The sequence below is a fragment of the Eublepharis macularius genome, chromosome 9 (assembly GCF_028583425.1).
Source record: "Eublepharis macularius isolate TG4126 chromosome 9, MPM_Emac_v1.0, whole genome shotgun sequence".
NCBI classification, from domain to species: Eukaryota; Metazoa; Chordata; class Lepidosauria; order Squamata; family Eublepharidae; genus Eublepharis; species Eublepharis macularius.
The window spans coordinates 102,239,900-102,256,763 of record NC_072798.1 but is presented as its reverse complement, the minus strand read 5'-3'; the positions used below and the strand labels follow the sequence as shown (position 1 = coordinate 102,256,763).

The 16,864-nt window shown below is 43.1% G+C and overlaps 1 protein-coding gene across 1 annotated transcript in view; it reads left to right on the top strand.

Annotated features, from left to right (window-relative positions):
* The window catches only part of HGF (hepatocyte growth factor), a 114,932-nt gene that overhangs the window by 86,534 nt on the left and 11,534 nt on the right, over positions 1-16,864 (top strand). Inside the window, exons 9-13 of the mRNA XM_054987801.1 lie at positions 5,956-6,083; positions 7,307-7,409; positions 10,017-10,156; positions 14,101-14,139; positions 15,438-15,534. Of these exons, the coding sequence (XP_054843776.1) occupies positions 5,956-6,083; positions 7,307-7,409; positions 10,017-10,156; positions 14,101-14,139; positions 15,438-15,534 (507 nt within the window). The remainder of the gene's footprint in view (positions 1-5,955; positions 6,084-7,306; positions 7,410-10,016; positions 10,157-14,100; positions 14,140-15,437; positions 15,535-16,864) is intronic.

Sequence of the window (16,864 nt, the reverse complement as noted above, 5' to 3'; positions counted from 1 at the left end):
CTATGATTTTGTCTGTAGACTGACTAATGCACATTTTATGGGTTTAAATGCGTCTGCCTAAATAACTCTGCTGTTACTCTGCTGTGTTACTATAAAAGTTTCACATAACTATAGTTTCAAACCAAGAAACTTAAATATATAAAACTTCCAATAATTTCCTCCAAAAATGGCACCTCCAGAATGAATAATGAACTGAGATATTTATGAATATTTTCAGAATTAACTGGGAATGCCAATACTGGTCTATCGGAGAACCCCATATTTGATTGGGATTCCCAAATATACTTGGAAAATACCGATAAATTATCTTTGGGGTATATTTTCAGAATGAATATACCAAATTACACACTACTAGTAAAGTGCTGCTTTGTTCAGTAAGTGTTTAAGACTGCAACAATAGTGGATCTCTATTTTTACTTGAAATTTTGGGGTGATGTCTTCCATAACAACTGTCAGCATTCAGTCGTGCCTTTTGTTGCCAGCTGTGGTGCTTTGGATCCTTTGTGACTAGTAGCATGTGACTGTGTGGCACAGGCCTCAGGTCTATAACTGCCATTGCCATGGCTTGCCGTAATACTTTAGCACTTTGGGAGAACTGCTGTCGCCTAGTGGTTAAGTGGTTGGGACGTGAATCAGCATTCTGCTGGTTCCGTTTCCACTACTACATTAAGCTTTGGAGGTGGTCTTGGCTAAGCTACTCCTCTCAGCCACATTTCCCCAGTTTTATTGTGAGGCTAATAATAACAATGACATTGTTCACCACTAGGAGTGGGCACTCATCTGTCCAGAATGGCATTTTACAAGCACATTGTTGTTGCTGGATACCCTGGTCATGGTAAATGTTCCCACTTTACATCAACTCTTTCGCTTTTGATCCTCACCAAAACGTAGAAAATACTTCCTGTGTTTTGCTGAAGACATATACTACCATTGTGCTTTATGTAAGATGCTTTTTTGCTTCACTGATGGTTATTATGGGAGTGGTGTGAGTTGAGTGATAAATGGGACTTCTGTTGCTCTCTCATTGAAGGCCAAACTATACAATACATTGATTTCCCCACAGCATCTGCAGGAAATGTCATTTTAAAAATTGGCAGGAGCCCAATTCAGCTCAGAACGGCAGTGAGGAGGGAGTCCCTCCTTCCTTCATGCCTGAGTTCTGAGACGAATGGAGCGGATGAACAAATGGTATGAATATTCGTCTATGGCCAAATTAACTTCTTATATACATAACAGATCAATCTTAGGACTTCAGAAAAAATGGAAGGACTTTTTTGACTATGAAGCTGAAAATTAAGAAAAACTACAAATAGCTATTATTATTAAAGTAGACCAATTGTAAAATTAATATTTGAAAACTTTGATTATAAATGTTGAGTGTATGTAAGTAAGGGGATAAAGAGGGGAAATAGGTTTGTAGTGTAATAGGCTGTTACATATTGTTTTTATTGGTTTTGTGTATTGTTATATATCTTGCTTACATTATTTTATCCATTGTTTATTGCCTTTGTTGTTTATTGTTTTTTCTTTACTTTCATATAAACATTTAAAATTAAAAACAAAAATGGAAGGCTGGACTTGCCAAAGAAGTTATCATGTAGTTTGGTCTTGAGTGTTTTAGTACGAGGTACCTATGCTGATGTTTGTGATTATGGAAGCAGCCTCTCCCACCTCCTTTTGCAGCTCTGTCAGTTTTGGGGATGCTGCCACTTCCTTGTTCTGTGCAGGGGGCATGGGCAAAGTTCTTCTAGTATTCATGGCAGCAAGGGGTGTGGCCATCCTCAAGATCTGTGAGGCATTGGAATGGGTCAAGCAGCCAGCGTAGGAAGACACTGTACAAAACAGCATTGCTTTTGTATCATTTTCACGGGTTCACCGTGTTTAGTTTGCTTGCAAGCAGGAAAAAGTGCATCTGTATACCTTGAAAAAAATGAAATCCTGCCCTCAGGTCATTGTTGACTTACTGCAACTTCTGATGGGGTTTCCATGACAAGAGACTAAGAGAAGTGGTTTGCCATTGACTGTCTCTGCAACCCTGGTCTTCATTGGAGGTCTCCTATCCAATTACTGACCAAAGCTGACCCTGCTTAGCTTTTGAGATCTGACGAGATCAGGCTCCCTTGGGCTATCTAGGTCACGGCCTCTATATCTTATGTTAACTTAATTTTATATGCCTTAGCTTGCATTAACTGTTGCAGTCTATGATTCTGTGTTTGTAAGGCAGCTTCAATAAATGAGACATGATAGATATTTATTTTTTCGATCTTAGGTAGGAAAATGTTTGGCTGGCTGACACTGGACTAACTGTGATGTGCGTGTGCCACCTAGAGGTCCCATTCCCCTGGTGGGGGTGGAGGATCCCCCACTATCACCCCCCCCCCCGCTCCCCTGGCAAGTGGGGGAAAAGGCTGTGGGAACAGGCCTCCCAGGCGTGCTCCTAGAGTGGCACGACGATGTCACTCCCGGCGTGACCTCATTGTGCTGCCTTTGAGAACATGCACTCACTTAGCAGTGGGTTGATTTGGGCCCCCAACAGGCCAAATTCGGCCCATTTGAGGCCCAAATCAGCCCGTTGTAAAGTTTATGCATGCTTCTGCACCTGCACGATGTTGTCACCAGAAGTGAGGCATGCTGGGGGCCAAAGAAAGGTAAGTGCCAGATCTCCATCATCCTGTTGGGACTAGAGTTGGGCACGAGCATCAATACAAACTAAAAAAAGCAATGAACAGCCCAATCAGCTGTTCGCGAACAAGCTGTTGGTGAGGCCCCATTCTAAATGGACAGGTGGTCATTGCAAGCCTCGTTCGTTGCTGTTCATTGCTATTCGTCAAGCTAGACAGTCTGGCACTTGCAATCAATTCCCTTAGCAACCTGAGGCAAGGACTATCTGAACTCTGTCTGAACTCCTGCTGTTGCCCTGGAAACCCCAATCTAAGCCCAATTTAGCTTGATAGGCAGGTCTTCCTTTCAAGTGTGGAGCCCCAAATGTGTTACAAGGAAGCAAAGAGCAGGGGGGAGGGGGGCTCCCAGCTCTGGTTTTGCAGACAGTGAAGGAGAGACAGTTGCTGTTGGCATTTTGAGAGAGAGACAGGAAGAGTGCATTGGAGCTTGAATTTTCTTTGTGTGGTGGGAAAGGGATCTACCCCTTCAAGTTCCAGGGCTGCTGCCAGGCTCTGGGCCAAGCTATTATTTATTATTGGTACATTTCCTGCTGCCTGCTCAGGTAGGGTTTCTGGGAGTGGTGTGGTAGGGATCTTGATGGCTGGAGGAGGGCCTGCAGGCCCCCATGAACAACGAACAATGACCATGTTCGTGAACAGGTCATGTTCGTCAATGTTCATTGTTCGTTGTTCATGGATGGCAACGAACAACCAACACCATGTTCATTTTTTTTCCTGTTCATGCCCATGTCTAGTCGAGACTGTAAGGGGACCTGGCAACCCTATGCCACCTATGGTTACTAACTCCAGATTGGGAAATTCTTGAAGATTTGGAGGAGGAGACTGGGGAGGGGAGAGACTTCAGCAGAGTATAATGCCATAGAGTCCACCCTCCAAAGCAGCCATGCTATCCAGGGGGAGTGATCTCTGGGGTCTGGAGGTCAGTAGTAATTCTAGGAAAATCCAACCCTCCTAGCTGGAGCTTGGCAAGCAATCCACTACTCTGCATGCCACCTCAGCATTGCAAAATTCACCTAAAAATAGTAATGTTGGGGAAGAACTTCTGTGTTGGACAGCAATAGATATTATTTAGAAAATGGCAGGAATGAGGGAATAAATGCTGATGCAATGTGATCTGGTTACTTCAAGTTAAACACGTACATTTCTAGATTTTCCAGCCACAACACTACACTCGCTCTCGCATATTTGCATGCAAGTCCCACTAAAATCAGTAGGGCTTTTGCCTTAAACATATTTAATTATGGTGTGTCTGAATGTTCTGACATAGAATACGCATTAGAAATTAAGACTCTATGTTCGGAGCACATAACTAATTCCTTACAACTAAGAAATAGGTATGTGAAATTCTGATTACAGAGTATGAGTATTACACATTTTCCTAACACAGTCAGTGGGTTGGCAGTGAAATAAGTGCATTTAGAAGTTCAGCCAGATATATGAACTTTAAAGAAAAACGCGAGCCAAGCTGAATTTGTCCCCTCCCCCTCCCCAAATAGTCATCCCATACATTTTGCTTAAAGAAACACTAATATGGAATATCCTCTATAAATCCTTTCTGGGGAACCTCTGGAGCCCGCCTAGGAAGCAGCTTAGGGAACTAGTCCTGTAGCATTTTGGTGGATAAAACATCCACTTTAATCTCTTGGGAGTTTTGATTAAGAGCTTTAGAAATGCTAGACAACACTTGAAGTTCAGCCCATTTCTCTAAGAAAATTGGCTCTGTTGTTTTTAAAAATACTTTTCTCTTGTGTCGAATGCTGAGGTCAGCTCTGCAATGTCAACTTTCTTAAATTTCAGTTCTCTTTTTGCTGTACATTTTCATACTTTCATTTTGTGCAGGGAAGCTCAGAAAAAAGTTCATTTCAGACATCCCATGAAACCAGGGTTTAATTTAACTACTGTTCGTGTGATTATCTGAATGCAGGCCACTCTGCTAACTATTGTTAGACAGCGACTGTCAAACCGAGATATGGAACCATGGTTTGAAGCTGATCTATTAACCACAGTTGCAATGCTCTCCTAAGTAAAGTTACGTCTTTCTATATCCGTTAACTTCAGGGGACCTAGGAGGGCGTAACTCTGCTTGGGATTCTGTGGTGAACAGTGGAAGCACATGGGCTTAATTATGAGTTTAACTGTGGTTTCATGTGATGTTTGACTGTAGATATCCTGGCTTGTTCTCCAGCAGTGTCCTCCCTGAGTACAGAGAAGAACAATGAAACCAGAATGGGTTGATGCAGACCAAGATTTGCATGATCATCTGCAAACTAAATCCTGGCTTCATGGGTTAACCATAGTTAAAATAAACCATGCTTTAGAAACCATAAGTGATCAAAGACCTGATTTTGTAAATGCTGGAAAAGCCATACTTGAATGCATGGTGTACATGCGCTGTTATAGTTGTTACGAACTGACCGTACCTAAAGAGAAAGAGCTCCATCGTTGGGCCTCCAGTGTTCTCCTAGGTGAATTTTACAAAATGCAAATGCAGAAATGAGGCGTCTGAGGCAGTCCTCAGTTTCTGTTATGAAACCAATTAGACCGTCTGATGGAGACATTTCGTTTTAATAAGATTGGGCTCACACTTATTGTGCAGTCAGCTATCAATCTTGGTTCCAGATGGTAAAAAAAGCCCTTTGAAACAGTAGAATCTATAGCACCTGAGAGAAGTTTTCAGGAGAATGGAGAGTAACACATTTGAAGGGGCTGACAGTTTAATACCAATAGAGATATTTCAGAGTCCCTGATGGTTAGACCCTTATTCAAACAGGAACACCTGTCTAGGATTTCTAATTGCATTTCTCATACCCTTCGGTTTCAGTTTCCTAATTAAATCAGTGATAAAACTAAGCGGGCCCTTTCTTTATAACCAGATAGATTCAGCATACTAAGGGGGTGCTGCTGGTGGTGGTTTATTGTTGGGGTAGGTCTGAAAGTAGGACTTGTAATAGGTTTCAGATGTGTCCAATTCCAGTGTGGATGAAAGTGTTTTGTAACAGGAAAAATATATTTGCAACAATGGTGGCAAATTCTCTACATGCAAAAGGGAGGGGGGGTGCACTGAAAATGTTCTGGCACTATCTCTAGCAAGGTCTTTGAAAATAAATTCCATATTCTTGTCTACTTTCAGTTGCCAAATTTTATTAGCATGTGCATACTTTATTTTGTTCAGATCTCTCACAGTGACACAGAGATGCCAGGCATATAGTCTAAAAGCAAAAAAGAAACAGCAGCGGCACGTCTGGCGTATGCTAATATGCTTATTTTTTTATAGGGACCTAAGAGAGAACTACTGCCGAAACCCAGATGGAGCAGAGGCACCCTGGTGTTTTACTACAGACCCAAACATTCGCATTGGGTATTGTTTCCAAATACCGAAATGTGATCTGCCGGGTGAGCAAAGTAACTTTGTGCCAGCTAGATAAGCATATTCCAAAGAGATGTGGCTGTGGATAGATGTCCTTGAAAGGTATACCTGTGTGAGCTGCTTTTCTGATGGGCTGATGAGAATGTAATGGAAATGTTAAGCCATGTGCAGTGTGAGAGCCAATAGCAGACATGCTGTCCTGATGTTGTGTTTCTGTGCTTGTGCATTTTTTTTAAACAGAAAGGCCAGGGCAAAACAAGGAGCGAGGACTTCTGTATGTGTGCCAAGTTGCTGGATTTATTTTCTGCAGAAGCTTATAGAGCAAAGGCTTTTCTGAATGGTATCTGGATGTGTGTCTAAAATAATCCACCCCTTGCCATCCTTGTATGCCTGGCTTGTCTACCTGTGTGCTCTACAGATGGGTGTGGCTGCAGGGTCAGACCAACAATGCAATCTTACTAAGAGTTTCTCCTGTCTAAGCCCATTGATTTCCCTGAGTTAGGGCTGCAGCAACCATGCAAAGGATTGGACAGCAAATCTGCTGTGTCCCAGTGCCGTCTTATGTTACTTTGTATATGTACATTTCAGTGCCGTATTATGGGGCCGTTAGCATTAGGCCGTTCAAAGTGACAATGTGGAACAGTTTCACAGTGCTTGCCAACCATAACATTTTCTTTCATGTCGAGCAATGATGCATATTAAACAAAACCACAAATTATGATTAAAAATGGGAAGAGAAGCAATGTGTTCCCTCCTCTGCTTCTCGTAACTTCATGTATTGGTCATTGCCAAAATACGGGATCTCTTCATAACATGCTGAAGTATTATCCTGTAAGCTGGAGTGAGGAAAACATCTGGATTTCAATTGCAAAATGAACAATACATTGGCAGCTCTTAGACATGTTCATGCATTTGGTGACCTTGTCAAGTCCGTAGTCAACAAATTACCATTTAGACTGAACAGTTCCCCAGTACATTTGCAACATGCAACAAAATCAAGTTACTTATTTACTTTCCTGTAACTTATTTATGTTTATAGGCTTCAAACAGTACTTGAATTTATATATGTTTAGATCAGTTAAGTTTTTCTCACTCGTGTAGTTACTGGCAAGGCTTTTGTTTGTACTATCTTGTAAACTCTACCTTAAATTTTAGAACTTGGTAACTGACTATTTATAGGGACTGCCCCACCACAATTTTACTGTTAATATTCTTATAGCTTCTTTGACAACATTTTAACCAAATGTTCTTTATGTAGATTGCTATCGAGGGAATGGGACCAATTATATGGGGAATCTGGCCCAGACAAGATTTGGCTTAACATGCTCAATGTGGGATGAAAACATCCAGGATTTAATGAGGTATGTACAAAAATAATTAAAATGAGACTAGCACTTTACTTCTCCATCATTGTAGAAAATGTAAATATCAGAGGCAGGCTATAAAATCCCCTTCTATTGATGGATGTGCTGCTTGTGTGGAGGGAAAGGGGACCTTCGGACCCAGTCCTTCGTGCCAGTGGCGTCCATGTTGTCCACCAATGGAATATTTTCAGTCCGTTCGCCTTTTGCTTGGTTCCTCCCTTTCTTTTCAAGCTGTTATGTTTTGAAAAATTAAAAAAGTTCCTTTTATTATTCATATTACACCAGTTCCTGATAATCTGCAAAATGCTAAGCATTGCCTTTTCAGTTAATGTTAAGAAAGCTCTACTAGTGGAGTAGGACTTCCTCAGTTTCTTCTCCCATAGTAGTAGACTGAAACCCTCCACATTTTGTTCTGGAGTCAGACCATGTTTAGTAGCACGGGGCAAAGCATGTGGGGATCTGCAGTAGAAGGAGAATCAGCAGAAATGACCTCTCTATCTGTTGAATGGAGCTTGGACTCTCGAAGGCTTATACTCTGAAAATCTTGTTGGTCTTTAAGGTGCTACTGGACTCAAATATTGCTGTTCTCCTTTTCCAATAATTCTAATAATCAGAAGCAAGGGGTAGAGTAGAAACTGTAAAATGATACAAAACCAAAGTATTTTAATCACATTTTAAAATTTAACATTGAATTGTGGCATTGTTTGAGAGCAAGAAGTTTTCTGTAGAAAGTCCAACTGTGATAACGATCATTCATGAGAATGGTTTTGCGTGAATTTTAATTTATTTATTCATTTGGAACATGGTAGGCCACCTCTGCAGAGACTTGCTTGAAATGACTCATAAAGCAAAATCAGTATACTAGTAAGATCATAACAACGTTGTTAAAAATGATCACTGTTGAAGAATCCACATGGGCATAAAAACCGCATGGAAATAGTATAGCAGAGAACATAAAACAGCCATCAGAAAATAGGCATCAGGCTAGAAGCATGCCATAAAAGCAACTAAAATAAACCTTGAAGTCTGAATAAATAGGCATGTTGTTTCTTGACGTCTAAAGGACAGTAAACCTGGTGTCAGGTGAGCCGCCAGTGGTGAGGTGTCACCCCTGAGAGCTAAACTACACGGGACAAATTACACGAGGATGCTCAAGTGAAGGCAGACACAATGTTAGCTGGGAAGCATAGTTTGAATTTCATCTCTCTCTACAGAGCTGGTAAAGATTGCTCTTCAGAGGATTTGTTAATTTACTCTTTGCCTCCCCAAAGGCTTTGTCAATTATTAACAAACCCTCTGAGGAATGATCTTTGCTGGCTCTGTAGAGAGAGGTGAAATTCAAACTATGCTTCCCAGCTAACATTGCCTCTGCCTTCACTTGAGCGTCCTCGTGTAATTTGTCTCATGTAGTTTAGCTCTGAGAAGGCCCTGTCTCTCATTACCTCTGCAAACTGGGCACAAAGAGCCAAACTTAGCTGGTGGACTGGACAGTATGGGAGAAAGTGGACCTTCAGGTACTCCAGCCCTGAGCAGTCCAGGGTCTTAACAGGGTTGCCAACCTCCAGATAGGCCTGCGTTCTCTCAAAATTGCAACCGATCTCCATAGCCCAGAGATATTTTCCCCTGGAGAAAATGGCAGCTTTGAAGGGTGCCCTCACATCCTAGATGAGCTCACTTTCCAGCCGCTGCTTCCAAATCTCCAGGAATTTCCTAAGTTGGAGTTGGTAACCTTCAGTCTTAAGTTGCAATTTGAATTGTGGCTCAATGCAGATCTCTCCGCAAAAGGGCCGTACGTGCCCTACGCCCAGCTCATGAGAACAGCTGGCTGCTGTGTTTCGAACCAGCCAGTTTTCAAGGCAGTGCCCTATAACATGCATCACAGACATACGCTCTAGGAACTACAGTTAACACCAAGGCTCTGTATTAAACTACATCTTCCAGGATGCCTTGCTCCCTTCTCTTGGGATTTCATAGTTATGTATTGAGGAAGTTGGATTGTTGCACTGGCTTCTGGTTTGTTTATGTATTATCTTCCACTATAGAACTAAGAGTAGCATATGCCCTCTGAGTTGTCCCCTTCCTCACTTTATCCTTGTGATGACCTTATGAAGAAGGCAGGGCTGAGAGAGTGCCTAGCCTAAGCTCTCCCAGTAAGTTTCAGGCCTGGCATTTGACGTTCAGTTTATATACTGCCCTTCAGGACAACTTAACTCTCGCTTAGAGTGGTTTACAAGTATATTATTATTATTATTATCCCCACAACACTCACCCTGTGAGGTGGGTAGGGCTGAGAGAGCTGTGAATGATGCAAGGTCACCCAGCTGGCTTCCAGTGGAGCAGAGGGGAATCAAACCCGGTTCTCCAGATTAGAGTCCTGCAGCTCTTAACCACTGCACCAAACTGGCTCCCAGTTTAAGTGAGGAGATAAACTCAGGTTACCAGATTCTAGTCCCACCTTTTTCACTACTACGCCAAGCTGGCTGTTAGAAGCTATCACTACCCAAATTATCATGAAAGGTTAATAAATATTCAACAACAATTTCTATTTAACCATATACGATGAGTAAAGTTTGGTTGTATCCTTGGGATGTATTTTCTTCCTAGGCATCTGCCAATATATAGAGAACCAGACGTCAGCAAGCTGAAAAAGAATTACTGCCGCAATCCGGATGATGATGCCCACGGGCCCTGGTGCTACACGAACGACCCTCATGTCCCCTGGGACTACTGCCCTCTCTTGAGATGTAAGTGCCCCGCTGAGGAGGGGCAGGTGCCATTACAGGACTGCTTGCAGCTGCATATATGTCAGAAGTAAACACGGGCTGTGGCTGGATTCCGGCACACAAGCCGTAGAGCTTTGCTCTTGGCTAGAAGGGAAAGGGGGAGAGATTAGACTTCCTTGGACAGAGGCTGGGCATGCCTTTTTTTTGCACTGCTCTCGTGGTATCAGTTTTAATCCAGCATCAATATATATGAACTGTCCAGTCCAGATCACTAACAGTTTTTGGTCTATTCCATTTCACTCCTAAAGAAAGAGCTTTTGTAAAAAAAATCTTTTTCTTTCTAAAGGGCTGTATGATCACATGCAAGAATATTTATCCAATCTTTCACATACATTAAACATAAACTCCAAAGCATTCTGGACACGGGAAGGGAGAAACAGAAGCAATACTATGATTACAGTACAGCAAGTGTCATCCAATAATTGCTATCCAATAGTCACATTGAAATATACTCGTGTAATTCTGGTTGTTCTTTTAGGGGCTCATTGGTCATGTTCTGTGCGAATATGTTCAATAGGGGAGTATGATAGGTAGTAAACAAAGGGTTGCCCTGACCTGGATAGCCCAGGTGAGCCTGATCTCATCAGATCTCAGAAGCTAAGCAGGGTCGGCCTTGGTTGGTACTTGGATGGGAGACCTCCAGTGAAGGCCAGGGTTGCAGAGGCAGGCAGGCAGACAATGGCAAACCACCTCCGTTAGTCTCTTGTCATGGAAACCTCACCAAGGGTCACCATAAGTCAGCTATGACTTGAAGGCACTCTCCACTCCAAACAAAGCATTGGATCTGATCCACAAAGAGAGCCTTTCCAACACAAGATTTTTTCCCTTGATGCAAGAGGCTCTGGATACTCCTTGTGCCAGAGAAAAGTACTGCTGTTAGCAGAATAGATTCATTCATTCACTCACTCATTCATTTTTTCAAAACAAAAGGTGCTCAAGGTAGTTTACAATGTAAAATATAAACAACATAAGCTTTATCAAAGAATGAAAGTTAAAATGTGTAAAAAACTGTCCTAAGTAAAACAGTCTTCAGCTGCTTCCTGAAGACAGAGAGAGTGAGGGGACTGGGCACACCTCCCGGAGGAAGTCGTTCCACAATAGTGAGACTCGTGGATCCGATCGGTTTCCAGAATGCTCTGCGGGATCTGATGCTCCATGACGGTTCGTTGGATGAGCTGGTGGAGGACTGGCAGGTCCGGCTCTCTGAAGACATCGATGAAATCACTCCCCATCGTCCTCTTCGCCCCTGTATCCATTGAGCCCCCTGGTATACAGAGGAGCTACAACAGAAGAAGCGGGAGCGAAGAGGGCTTGAGTGCGTGTGGCGGTGATCTCGGGATGAAGAGCATCTTATAGGACATCTATGAAATCCTATGAGATGGCGGTGAAGGCTGTAAAGAAGGAATATTATGCAGCTTCCATCACATCAGCTAGCTCACACCCAGTAAAATTGTTTAATGTGGTGTAGTCATTGGTTTCCCTTCCAGGGAGAGACCATCAAAATTTGAATTCGGATATTGGCTGTGAGGCTTTTTGGAACTTTTTTGCTGATAAAATCCTGTCTCTCCACCACAATCTATCAGGGTGGCATTGGGGGAGAAGTTGTCATCCCGCCACCCATTGGTGTGTGGTATCTCATAAGGGACTATACTCCCGTCATTGTTGCTTAATATCTATATACGCCCCCTTGCCCACTTGGTGTGAAGTTTCGGACTTGAGTGTCACCAATATGCAGATGACACTCACTTGTATCTGTTGATGGACGGACAGCCCGACTTGGCCCCTGATGTCTTGGAGCAAGCTGTCGAAGCCATGACTGGATGTTTGAAACAGAGTCGGCTGAAATTGAATCCCACGAAGACAGAGGTCCTGCAATTGAGCCGGGGGTGCTCCCCTTGGGCCTGATCCGGAGATTGCAGCTGGTTCAAAATGCAGTGGCTTGTGTCATTGTGGAAGTGCCGAGCATCATGCACATAACACCTATACTGCGCCAGCTGCATTGGCTGCCGGTGGAGTACCAAATCAGATTCAAGGTTCTCGTATTGATCTATAAAGCCCTATGTGGACTGGGACCAGCATATCTGCGGGACAGCCTCTTCCCAAATGTCTCCGGGTGGGTGCTTTGATCAGAAGATAAGAAATTACTAGTGGTCCCCAGCCCCAGGGAGGCCTGCCTGACCTCAACCAGGGCCCTTTTGGTCCTGACTCCGACCTGGTGGAACTCTCTGTCTAGTGAGACCATGGCCTGGCAGGACTTACTGTCATTTCTCCGGGCCTGTAAGACAGAGATGTTCTGCCAGGCATATGGTTGAGGTTAGGCTGGGCCACTGCCGGCCTGGTAGAAGGCAAGTGAAGATCTGAGTCCTCCCTATTAGAATCATCCACCATTTAGTTCTTCCCAGCTGGCGGATCAACTGCCTCCAATTAATGAACCTGATTAGTGAATTGATTGCTGCTATTTTGGGTAGGTAAGGTGCAAGCACCGAGTCATTACTGACCCTTGGGGGGACGTCATATCACAATGTTTTCTTGGCAGACTTTTTGTTACGGGGTGGTTTGCCATTGCCTTCCCCAGTCATCTACACTTTACCCCCAGGAAACTAGGTACTCATTTTATCGACCTCGGAAGGATGGAAGGCTGAGTCAACCTTGAGCCTGAACCCAGCTTCCAGCTACCTGAACCCAGCTTCCACCAGGATCGAACTCAGGTCGTGGGCAGAGCTTTGGCTGCAGTACTGCAGCTTACCACTCTGCGCCACAGGGCTCTTTTGCTATTTTGGGTGTCAACTGTTTTATATTTATATTTTATACCATACTGTTTTGCTACTGTCGTTTTAACTTGTTTTTGATGTAAATTAGATGAATGTTTTTATCTGATGTAATCCACCCTGGGCCTGCCTTGAGGGGAGGGTGGAATAAAAATCCAAAGTAAATAAATAAATAAAATAATTGAATTGGGCTCTGGAGGGGATAAGTAGCCAGTCTGAGTCACATATTCCTGATAGCTGGGCCCGGCCGGCAGTCTAGCTGCGGCATTCTGCACTAGCTGCAGCTTCTGAACCATCTTCAAGGGTAGCCCCTCCCTTGAGCTGCATGATCCAGTCCAAGATGTGCATTATGGGGTACAATGGCTGACATCTGTACAGTCTCTCATATCAACAGAAGTGGATACAAGAAGATGACGTATAGCCACTCCGCTCCGTAGGACTACAAGCAATCCTCAGTAGGGAAATCACTGTAGGGGTTGCATAGGTCTCGGTTTCTAGGCTCAGTTGTGGGGGCTCCTCATTATGATGCCTTTCTCAGGGTCAAACGAGACTTGCAGGTTTTTAAAGAGTTGGGTCCTGACCACTCTGCCCTTGTGAAATGTACACACATCTTTTTGCACGTAAATGTCCAAAATACATGATGTCACTTTTGGTGAGCTGGAAAGTTATGCATGTTCCATCTTTAAAGCCCCACTAATTTCAGCTGAAGAAACTTAATACTTCTGCTTGACTCTCTCACTGAAATCAGTGGAAGAGCTGTGTCTCACCAGGATCACACCCCGTATTTTTAAAAAGCGCACACCCAAGGATCAAATTAGACGTGCAGATTTTTAAAGAGTTTCCAGACCCAGCTTGGATTCCTTGCAGCCACACAGCAGCTGTGGGGAATGGCTGATAAAAATAAAGGTGAGCCCAAATGGCCTCAGAACTCCACCGTGGTGGGGGGGGAGGGGGGAGAGGTGAGGGGGACTTCTCATTTGAGGCTTGAAGTTCTATATGTCACGAGAGATGTAGGGGAAAATGTATTTTAAAAAATATTCTTACTATGCCTACTGTTCACACAAATATTTTCATAACTAAGTGAAGTGCTTTTAATCAGAATAATTACTATATGATTGAAATGTGCTATCCATCTAGGTGAAGATGATGCTGTCCCTATAATGAACAGGTCAGACTGTAAGTATTATTTAACTAAATCTAATATACTACATTGTTGATCTATTTAGTACATTTCAACCCTTCCTCCGACAAGCTTCCTTCCCAATTATACCTTATAACAACCCTGTGAGGTAAGTTGGGCTGAGAGACAGATGGCCCATGGTCACTCAGTGGGCTTCACAGCAGAGAGTCTCTCTGCATGAGACATCTGACAAATGAAGAACACATGCTGGGTGATGCAATGTTAGCTGGGAAGGGTAGTTTAAAAAGACAGAGCCAGGGACAGGGCAAAGGCTTTGCTCTACACTGGAGCTGTGTGAAGGGGCTGTGAAATGCCAGAAGGGAAACTTCAGCCCATTATAACCTCTCCAGATCCAAGCCCGGCTCTGGAAGGCAGCTCCAGCCCATTTCCATTCCTCACTGCCCTCTGGTTGCGATCCCACAGTTTTAGACTGGAGAGGTGAAATTGACAGAGCCTTCAGGGAGGCAAAGATGAAATTAACAAACCATCTGAAGAGTGATCTCCGTCAGCTCTGTCTTTTTAAACTATGCGTCCCGGCTAACATTGCGTCTCCCTATACTTGATGAATGCACGACGAGGTATCTTGTGTTGAGAGACTCAGAGTGATGATTTGAACCAGATCCAGAGGAGTTAGCCATGTTAGTCTGTAGTAGCAAAATAGTAGAGTCCAGTAGCACCTTTAAGACTAACCAACTTTATTGTAGCATAAGCTTTTGAGAGCCACAGGACTCTTTACTGATTTGAACCAGAATTCCCAGGAGCCTAGTCCAACATACTAACCGCTATGTCACACCCAACTTTTTAGGTATTTTCAGGGTATATCTTAAGCTCAGTTCAGGTGCCAATGTTCTTCATAGTAGGTTGGATCGAATGGTAATTTCCATCAGTCGGATGATATCTTCTCATCTCTTTTGTTCAGCTGCTGTCTGAAATGCTCTGTAAAATGCTTCTTCTGGGGGATGGGATTCCCCAGAGCAACATGTTTGTAGTGGAAGGGAGCGGGGACTGGCAAAGCTATCCATTTCTCTTAGAGAAATCTATCCTTTAATCCAACCTAATATCTACAAATGATAGATTCTCATCTTCAGATCTTGATTTATCATCTTCTCCTCTCCCCTCCCTCACAGCAAGAACTACCAGCTACTCTCTGGGTTATTATAAAAGTACAGTAGCAGTTTCAATGGTTTATGGAATATTTGAGTAAACATTTCTTCTGTTAAAAATATGTACATGTACACCTTCAGTAGAGAGTGGAATATCATGGAAATTAATAACTAATAATAAATTCTTTCAGTGCCCGTCATTCCTTGTGCCTCAACAAAACAATTGAGAGTTGTCAATGGGATCCCAACTCAACCTGATAAAGGATGGATGGTTAGTCTGACATACAGGTAAACCATGACTCCTTTTGGAAACATTTTTAAAGATCATCTTAAAATAAGGAGCTTTTAGAATTAAAGACAGGCCCGAAGGGTTGTGGGCATCTCTGGACGTCATGGGTTTTCCCCTCAAGTCAGTTCTTTTCTTAGAGAGGAACTCGTTATCGTCCTTCTCCTGGGAGATTCTGCCACTGCTTTTTATGAGTGTCTCATTCTCAAAGAGTTTCTCATTCAGCTTCCTAAGAATGTATGCCTGAAGGACCTTTCCAACTGGGGTAATACTTATGAAGGATCTCCACCCATTACTTCATGTAGCAGCCTGGGCTCTTTACTCATGAGTAGTGAGCATGCATCCCTGGGGGGCATCTCTGTCACATAAATTCAGGCCTTGCTCAGATCATGCCAAGAAAGTGAGTCCCGCTTTAATGATCCAGAGGAGTTAGCCGTGTTAGTCTGTAGTAGCAAAATCAAAAAGAGTCCAGTAGCACCTTTAAGACTAACCAATTTTATTTTATTGTAGCATAAGCTTTCGAGAATCAAGTTCTCTTCATCAGATGCCTGATCCGAACTGGTCAAATACCAGTTTGACCAGTTCGGATCAGGCATCTGATGAAGAGAACTTGATTCTCGAAAGCTTATGCTACAATAAAATAAAATTGGTTAGTCTTAAAGGTGCTACTGGACTCTTTCCGCTTTAATGAGAAACTTTCCGGTGATCAGCCCAGAAGTGAAACAAGAAAATATTACTCTACCTGCAGGCTTGGGGCAATTGGGGCTGCTTTCCAAGGTAGATAATCAAGAAAACGTGCATGTCTGCATTCGCAAGAGGAAGTCCAGCCTTCCACTGAGGAGGGAATAAGTCATCAGAGCCCAGCTTAGCATAATTAGTTTGTTTATGGAAAGGCAGACAAGTTGATTTGCTTCATTTGCATCTCTTGAATAGTTCACTGATTCTGTCTTATAAAGTGCAGTGTTCTCTATTTTTTGCAGCTAAGTATAGACAGCCCTCACTGTGCTGAATCCTGCCTCTTGGGGACAACTTTCAGCATTCTGTTTTGTTATTCCTCTGTAATTTAATTCCACATTCTGCATCTCCAATTCAACTAAGAGGCCAGGAAGATTTCTAAAATGAATTCTGGAATTGTAGCACGTACAGTTTGGCAGAGTGTTCAGTTCCCTCGTTTTTCTTAACCCCCCCCCCCCCACACACACACATTATGGATAATCATGTGAGCACCAAAAAATGGCAGAATATCCACCTATAATTGCGCCAGGATTATTTTTCTGTATGGTGTTTTGCTGATGCTCACGTGTTCCCCTGTGATTAAGAAAACACAAAAGG